The following is a 9,168-nucleotide window of genomic DNA, read 5'->3' on the forward strand; positions in this document are numbered from 1 at the left end:
AGCTTCCAGCGAATGGTGGCCGATTAGCTTTTTGGTTTTTGTTTACACAGTGCAATCGAAGACGCTCATATACACACAGATACATTCATCCCTATGAATGAATGAACGATATATGCATCTACCTCTATGGGCACCTTCAAGAGACTGAGTCGATACAGTATCTTGAGAGCATGGTTACTAATATAGCTAGTTGCTTGCTATAGCATGTTGTCATGTCATCTATAGTCAATGTAATAGCCAACCCGTATAATAGTTAGCTCTAATTAAGAAAGAACTACTCTATCAACATATGTTCCACCTTCCACTCTCACAAAGCTTCTTGGAGCTGGTGCAGCAGCCGGCTTTAAGTCTACAACCCGCTTCTCTTCTTTCTCCTTTTCTCTCTCTCTTCCAACTCAGCAACAATATAATATGTAATTCCTTACAACCCGCTTACATCACCTTATTATACTTGCTCTGAGATTGATGAAGTCACCACATGCGCCTCGTAGTAGACGAATATCCGCTCCCACTGAACTAGCACCGTAGGAAAGACTGAAATGAATAAATAAATAATGCGAGCATCAATGTCAAGTCTAGTAATTAAATCTGGATGATTGATTTTCATCACACAAAATCTAACCATCTCAGTTATGCTTAATTCGTTGCAATGTAGTGTGACTGTGTTAGTTATCCTGTGAAGTTTGTTTTAGAGAAAATCATCCCTAAAGAGTTTCTTTTTTAAGAATCGGGATCTATTGTAAAAGTTCATTAAAGGTACAAACCACCTCAGACATAATAAAAATGAAGTCGAAAACCTAGACTACCAAACAAAGACATTACGACCACCAAAACGAGCCGTCAATGTGTCAATGCCGTTGCTCAGCAGTTGGCTTAACCTTGTTAATGACAATAAGAATGTCTTCGTGCACGTGCCCATAAGAACTAGCACCCCTCGAGCCACAGATGTCGTTGTTGAACTCTTAAATAGATCTGAAGCACCTGACTTCAAATCTTGCCATCACATACGCACGATGAGATAAACTCTAGCCTCACTGCCTCACAAAGACGATAGGAATCAGCACTAAAGCTTCGTGGGCTATGTTCAAACAGATGAATTTGAGAAAGATCAGACCCCGGAAAACAAACTCAAAAAAAAAAAAGCATCGGTATCTCACCCCGAGCGCTGCATCTGTAAAATACTCAAAACTCTAATCTAAACTATTAGTCGCAACAAAGGCATCGGGATTTTTGTCCCGTCATCGGCCACCGAAACGGCAGACAGTGAGCAATAGCTACATAGAAAATGCTAGTACCTACCAGCCTTCCACGGCCACACAGCAAGAAATGATTGACCCATATACAAAAAGGGATCTCTGTATTGTACTTATGCTATTTCGTCCAAAAACATGGTTTCTTATGGATTTCAAAATTATTTCGCACATGCTTGAGTGCGGTTTACTCAAATATTTTCATAAAGAGGATTATGTACTGTGTTTTGAATAAAAGAGAGGCCTCCCTCTCGATTTTTATTAAAGAAACAAAAAAAGATGGGAGTAATACTTCTGACAAATACTATGTTTATTTTATTTTAAAATAAAATGCATAACGTCCAAACAATTTCCGTAAAAAAGGGCTACATTTTCCCATCCAGCGGTCAAACAGACGTGAAAAATAACATACGGGGCCGCTCGGCTCATGGTGAGACCAGCGACATGAAGCAAGCCTCGAAGCCGTCGATGAGATCCCGGCCAAGGGCCACGGACACCTGCACCGCGCCGACGAGCATCGCCACCTCCGGACTGAACATCGACACGATCTCCGCCCGGCTCGGCTGCCCCCATCCGAAGTCCACCTCGTACGCCATGAACCGGTGCGACGACCCCTGCTGCGAGCGCCTCTCCGGCGGGATCCCCTGGTAGGTCTCCGCCCACCGGTCGGCGTCGCCCAGCGGGTCCTTCTCCTCCACCTGCTCGCGGATCGCCCGCCGCAGCGCCCCCGCCGCGTGCGCGAGCGCGCCGTCGTCGTCGTCGCGGCACACAAGCTTGCTCGCCGTGGCGCGCGCGAAGCAGAGCTTGACGCAGTTGCCGAAGAAGCCCGGGTCCAGAGGGGGCTGCATGCGGCGGCGGTAGTCCGCGGGGAACAGGAGGTATGCGTCGTCGGCGGCGCCGGCGTTGACTGCCTGGTCCGGGTGCTTGGCGCGCGCCATGGACGTCCACAGCAGCGACGCTACGGCCACGTAGGTGCTCGGCGGCGGCTGGTTGTCGTTGTCCGCTCCGGCGGCTTGGCGTTGCTGCACGATGCGCCGCTTCAGCGACTGGATTTGGCCGGCGTCGAGCAGGTATGTCCTCCGGCTCTGCCGTGTCCAGTCCAGCTCCGGCATCGTGTTCACGATGGGCAGATCCGGCGCCCAGAGGCGAGCGAAGTTCCGCGTCGCAGCCTCTGCTTTGGGGTGCCGCATGATCACCGACCGGTCAAACGTCGGGGGCGGCACGAGCCCCGCCACTGCCGGCGATCCCTCCCGCGACGCGGCGGCCCACGCGCGCATGAACTGAAACAGCGACTGCCCATCGGCCACCGCGTGGTGCATCGAGATCCTGACCACCACGGCGCCCGCACCCTGGTCGTCTCCCCCCGACAGCACCGGCCGCGTGACCTGGACAGCGAGCAGGGGCGCTGGCAGCCTGGCCACCTCGAGCTCCGGCACGAGCTGCACGAACGCTTCGGTGTCGTGCTCGGCGTCACGCGCGAGACGGCGCATGTCGGCCGCGTCGCCGGAGTACTCCGCCTGGACGAACTTGACGCCGAGCTGAAGAGCATCAAGGGAGCAGTCGACGACGAGATCTCCATCAAGGGAGGCCGCGAGCCTGCCGGCGAGCGGCGCGAAGACGGAGAGCGTGGCGGCGAGGGAGGCCAGCAGCGAGCGGACGATGGCCGGGAACGGCGGGAGGCTCGGTGCGCCGTCATCGTCATAGAAGAAGATCCGCTGGATCGGGGGGAGCGCGAGGAAGAGGGTGTCGAAGGGCGAGAGCTTGATAGTGGCGGCGTGCCCAGGCAGCTCCGGCCGGACATGGGTCGTGTCAAGCACTCGCACACGGACGTTCATGGCGGCACCACTACTAGTGCGCACTAGTATTGTATGTAGCGTAGTGTGCGATGCGGGCAGCACGCAGTCAGTCGTGGATCATATGGCGATGGACTACTCTTTTTTTTTTTAGATGGGCGATGGACTACTTTGATTGGTTACGATGCGGGCACCACTACTTTGATTGGTTAAGTACCGTTGGCGTTGGACTATGGATTTGGTGATAACTGAGAAGGGGGCCCACGTCGAGGTGCGAAGAAATTGTTGCCTGCTCGTTGGGACGTGGTGCCCAAGCTACCCGTCCCCAGATCGTTGACTCTGGAGTGAAGATGTTTGACTTGCTATCGTCAGCTAGAAAAACTTTTATCTGCCATGTCAGATAGAGATGCAGATAGAGCATCCCTAGGAGCTTCCCTAGTTTAATAAATAAATAAATAAATATCACATGCATTCCTCTTACTCCCCTTGAAATCCAAACCTACTAATCTGGATTGCTTTCATCTCAACAAAACCCAAGTACTGTTCTAGTTAAAAACATCTCTAGATCACCGAGATTTCTACTTTCTCAGTGCGAACGACATCGACACTAATGCCACGCTCATTTGAGACTCCAAAATTCCTATCAAGGTCCGAATGTTCGGTTGGTTGCTCTTTAGAGGGCGGCTGAACAACAAAAACAACCTCTTCCATAAGCATAGTGTCGACCATGAAACTTGTCCGCGTTGCGGTGCTTCGTATGATGGCACGCAACACTTCTTCCCCGGCTGCCCTCTAGCCGATGCAGTTTGGCGGCAGCTGGGTCTTCAAACACCCACATCTGCCATCCACATTTGGGACACCTCCACTCTTGAATCTTGATGGCCTTGACATCAACCTGTGGCCATCAGTGGCTCTTTCCATCCTTTGGAAAATATGAGATTTATGAATGTGCGGGTCTTTTGCAATGATTTCACGCATTGTCAATATAACGATCAAGAACATATTAGAGATTTCTCCCTTTGGACGTTCAGATGTAATGCTCCCTCCCTAAAGGTGGCGGCCATATCATGGCGCCAATACCTAGCCTCGTGCTCTAGCGCAATCTTGTAACAATTGACCCTTGCGCCACTTTGAGTAATGATTTAGGTGGGGACCCTCTCCCCTCCGGTGATTGTTCAAAAAAAAATTACATTACCAGGAAAACTTGTTCCTCATGTTTGTCTCGTTGCTTCGATTTGCGAGGAAATCATGCAACGCCCGACCATTCAACACCCATGTCTGACGCTCGCCCTAGCTCACTCCATGGATGACACGCGGATCTCGGTTTTTTTTAATGTTAGCAGGAGAACTGCTAAATTCATTGAATAGATAGGAAGGTTGGTCCAGTTTAAGAGGGAAACCGGACCTAGAAACCATACAGACGACGCCGTTCAGTAAACAACACACACATCCTCACAGGCCACGGGTCGCTCTGACCGGATCCACCTCCAGGATGATGCCCCCAAGAGAGAACACGATGTCGGGTAGCGCCGCCATTGTCCAATCTAAACTAGATCAAGGATATCCCCCGGAGCATGTCGGGAAAGGAAAGGTGGGAGCAGGAACATCGATGCCTCCAACGATGGAGTGACGCTGGAAGGCGCCGCCATCAAGGACTCTAGCCACAACCGGAGTACGACTTTCGCCGGCAGTCTCACATGCATAGCCCGAACACAGAATCGGATCAACCTACACACCAAACACCTACCCCGGCCTCCACGACCAACTGCACCTCCTCAGCAAGCTCGACGTGCTTTCAACCTTGCATCCACGTCCCCCACCAGACGGAGGATGCAACCCCCGCAGCCCAGTCCGAACGGTTGCAGAAGGTTTCGGGTCGGTGTTGGAGATGGAGCTAGATGCCCTAACTTCAAGAAATAGTTTGCTTTGTGTCTTTGTTCTAGCGAGTTCTTTAACCAAACAAATATAACATGAATTGTGTGCATATTAAGTACACCAAATTTCGCCAAACTGAACGTGAGTGCATCATGTTATCCATTTCTGGCCATTGCTAAACAGTAAAATAGAGCTACCTAGGAGGCCTCTCAGCGTTTTGCCGTCCCCAACCGGCCAATCAAAAAACTGACGGTTCTGGCCAGTCAGCCATTTGATCATGCATTACTATTTTTAGAAGAATCACGCTTTACTAATTGGGCCTACGTAGCTGGGCAGCTGCTCTGCAAATCTATCTGGGCCAGCTCCGGTTCACCCTGTGACCCCATCGTTAGATTGGGAGCACACGACCAAGATTGGCATTCTGGAGACCCGGCAGTTGCGGCGGTTGTGCCTTGCGCTGGTTCTCCTTGCCCAACATCGCTCTCACCGATTCCAGCCGGCTGCCGGCGCCCGCCACCACTCCCTCTCTTACTTCTGTTTCTTCCATGCGTGCTGACATCTGGCGCTCAGCTTACTCCGCCGCATGGCTCGCCCCACTCAGAAGCTCGATCCACGCACCACATGTCCACATCCCTCATGGCTTCCCTATCTCCATTAGCGACCTTCGGCAGCGTCGTCGAGCCTCTCTCTGAAGAACATGAGCACGAGGAGGCAGACCCGTCACCGCGGCCGGCGCGGCTTCTCATTCTTGAGGCTGGAGGACTCCCGCTCCCACAACTGCACGCGACTGCACCAGGTACGCGCCGGTGCAAAGAGGTGGACGCGCGCCGGGTGCAAAGTCTCGGAGACAAGGTTGTGGCGCAGGCGCCCGTCCGGAGCGCAAGATGGTGTTGGTGATCTTGCCGAGAAGGCCGCGTTTAACGTATGGGCGAATGGCCAGAGAGGTGCAGCGCTCCACCAGGGCCTCATGGGGAGCCTAGCAACAGCGACACGATGAGTCTGACGCGCGAGGAAGCGCCAAAGGAGGGGCTCTGCATCAACCAAGGACCAGAAGTTCTGCAGCAACAGCAGACTGCCGAGCGGGTTTGGCAGGGCGCCTGGCATTGTTGGTCTTTGCCCGGCCATGCTGCACGAAAAGGTGGATGAGTACGGTGTTGAGGAGCAGGAGCTCTGTCTTTCAGTTCTTCCGTGGCTATTCTTTTCAGTTCGTCCATGATGATTTTTTTTGTTTTTTTGTGCTTTGTATCTTCAGTTTATCTTAGCTCTACAATGTCTCAAACTTTTCAGTAGCTAATCTCTTAATCCAATTTCTAGGTTCTCAAAGCAAGTTTCATCCAAACACTCAAACCAGTCTTTTGTTACCGTTGGAGAAACATGACAAATCTGGTTCCCGAAAATAATAAACATGGCTTACAATTTTGTATGTGATGGACATGCCCCCTTCGTTTTCCATTCAAGATCTACACCAGTAACCTCCCTGTCTTTTATGCTATGTTTATATTTTTCTTAGGAAAAATTTCTGCTGTTGATCCTAAGTAATATATTCTCATGGGCGGAGCCACATTAGAGCATGTACACCCATTAATTTTGACTCTCACTCTGAGAAGACATAGATGCAGGCTTAGTGAGAGTATTTAGCATATATTAGCTCAGTTTAATTAACTAGGACAATACAGATCTTGAACTTTGTACACCCATTCCTGCCATGTTACTGATCGTTTGTATCTTTAGTTCTTAACAGTAGCGTATGACATGACGACAACGAGCTGTTTATAGCAAATAGCATTGGTGTGGTGTGATCCCTCCAAACCTGCATTTGTAAAACCTTTGTCTCTTGGACCTAAAAGAAGAGATTCTTATTGGATCTGCGTCACTCATTTATGCAATGTCAAGAGCATATTGATATTCTTCAGATTCCGCATTTTTTTCTTCAACATGGACGGGCGCAGCAACGCGCGCCTATATGTTCTAGTAGTGGAGATAACATAACCGGTATCATACATTTGGGACTAGCAAACCTTATGTAGCAGACAATTAAAGAAGAGACAGAGGGTTAAAGCAATATATGTAGATATCATATGATGTTAAATATTATGCTACTTTGTGTCATGCATGACAATAAATATGATCATCTATGATACTACTTTGTAATACTATGCACTATAAAGATAGTATCATACACTAGTATCATATGCATGATACTAACATATGATACCCTCCACTATGAACAGCCTAATCATTCGGTCAGAGTTGGGTTTTCTGAAATTTTACACGGAAATCGGTATATCTCACCAAATACTGAAGCACGATTAACCATGTGCGATTCACATCTATTCAACATTATTACATGTGTACATCTAGAATTTCAAGCCGTTGATGACGCCCATGAAATCAGGGGCGAAGGCATCCATGCACGCCCCGTCGAGCGTCACCGAGACCTGCACGCTGCCGTCCCTTGCTCCCAGCAGCGCCACCATGTCGCTGCTCCCGAAGATGGACGCCAGCTCGACGCGGATAGGTGGGCCCCACCCGAAGTCCGTCTGGTATGCCATGAACCGATGAGACGACCCCACCGTGCTCGCCCTCCCCGGCGGCAGCGCCATGTGGTACTTCAGCACCTCCCCAAAGTTGGAGAATGGGTTCTCCCCTGTCGCCTCCAACCCGTCGCGGATCGCCTCTTGGATGGCCGCGGCGGCGTGCGCAAGGCCGTCGACATGCTCACCAAGGCGGTGCGTGGGCATCAGGTCCACCGCTCTGGCTCTCGCGTAGCATGACTTGACACAGTTCCCGAAGAATCCCTCGTGGATCGGGGGCCCGCGGAGACGGCCACGGCAGTCCGCGTGCACCATCAGGAAGACGTCGTCGTCATTGTGGATCATGTGTGACGACGCCTTGGCCTCGATGATGCACGTCCAGGACAGGACCGAGATGGCAACATAGGCGCTCGCTGGTTTGGGCAGATGTTGTGAAATGCGTCGCTTCAACGACTGGATCTCGTCGGCGACGAGGAGGAAGGTTCTGGTGCGCCGGCACGCAGTGCCTGCCGACCGCCGTCCGAGCTGTTTGTCAGAACACGCACATGCATCAGAAGAATAAATGGCCGACGGGAGGAGGTGGATTAGTGGGAAACTAGGGGCATTGATCAAGTCGGTAAGTAGGTTTGCAGTTTACCATTTTTGCTTGTAATAACGCCACTGCAATTATGCTATTTTAGCAACAAAGATTGGTTTCAAATGGCTTCACACAAATTTAACCTAGGATTGAGAACTTGTACACCATATTTTTTATGAAGAAATGGAACTCTCTCCTTGTTTAAGACATAAGGATTTCGCGCAAAGCCAAACGGTGCAAAGCTGAATCCATATGGCCGCGTGTGTGCATGCTCGGCAAGAAAAATATCAACAACTACAGAAAATATTTGTGTAGTTTGTCTTTAATTTTAGACTGCAAGATTGAGCAAGTTGTTTTAGATAGATGTTAACTTAATTTTCTACTCCTAATAAGTAAGGCCGGATAATTACCGTAGGAAGCATTGGCGCTCTCAACCGCAATATCCAGACGGTGAGCTCCTCTTCGCTGGGGTGACGAATCGCAGTCCGGTCGAACGACGGCGGCACGAGGTCGTCCGGCGCGGCGGCGAGCAAGTCTCCACGCGATGCGGCTGACCACCACGTCATGAACTGCCAAAACGACTTGCCATCGGCCAGGGCGTGGTGGAGGGAGACGCCGACGACCACCACGCCGCTGCTGTTGCCAGCCGGCCTCGTGACCTGCACCGCGAGCACCGGCGCCGGAAGCTTCCCGGCATCATCGAGTTCCGGCACCAGCCGCGCGAACGCCTCGGTGTCGTGCTCGTCGTCGCCGGCGAGGCGGCGCAAGGCGTCGGCGCCTGCCAGGAACTCGGCCTCCACGAACTTGACGCCCGAGGATGAGATGGCGGAGGGGGAGCAGTCCACCACGACGTCGCCGGAGGCGGGCCGGAAGGCCAACTTTCCGGCAAGCGGGATGAAGACGGGGAGCGTGGTAGCCAGGGAGGAGCGGAGCGAGCCGACGATGGACGGGAACGGCGGGAGGCCGGGGCCGTCGTAGAAGAAGAGCCGCTGGATCGGCCCCGTGGCGACGTGGAAGGAGTCGAGGAAGGAGAGCTTCATGGTGTGGTCGTCGGCCAGCGGCCGTAGGTTAGTGATCTGGTGGTCAGGCTGGACGTGGGTGACGCCGAGAACTCGCACCTCGTCCGCGGTTGCCCCCAT

General features: G+C 51.9%; 2 protein-coding genes across 2 annotated transcripts; both read right to left on the minus strand.

The window, feature by feature from the left end:
• Nucleotides 1-1,675: 1,675 nt before the first annotated feature.
• On the minus strand, nt 1,676-3,162 carry LOC119283991 (anthocyanin 5-aromatic acyltransferase-like). The gene has a single exon (XM_037563313.1). It carries the CDS (start codon nt 3,083-3,085, stop codon nt 1,676-1,678), a length of 1,410 nt encoding a protein of 469 aa, XP_037419210.1. The 5' UTR covers nt 3,086-3,162.
• A 4,113-nt stretch (nt 3,163-7,275) lies between these two features.
• Nucleotides 7,276-9,168, minus strand: LOC119283992 (anthocyanidin 3-O-glucoside 6''-O-acyltransferase-like). Its single transcript, XM_037563314.1, has 3 exons — nt 9,148-9,168; nt 8,440-8,832; nt 7,276-7,977 (listed from the first exon to the last, which is right to left on the minus strand). The coding sequence occupies exons 1-3, from the start codon at nt 9,166-9,168 to the stop codon at nt 7,276-7,278; spliced, it is 1,116 nt and encodes a 371-aa protein (XP_037419211.1).

This window comes from Triticum dicoccoides, chromosome 4A, assembly GCF_002162155.2.
Source record: "Triticum dicoccoides isolate Atlit2015 ecotype Zavitan chromosome 4A, WEW_v2.0, whole genome shotgun sequence".
Lineage (NCBI taxonomy): Eukaryota > Viridiplantae > Streptophyta > Magnoliopsida > Poales > Poaceae > Triticum > Triticum dicoccoides.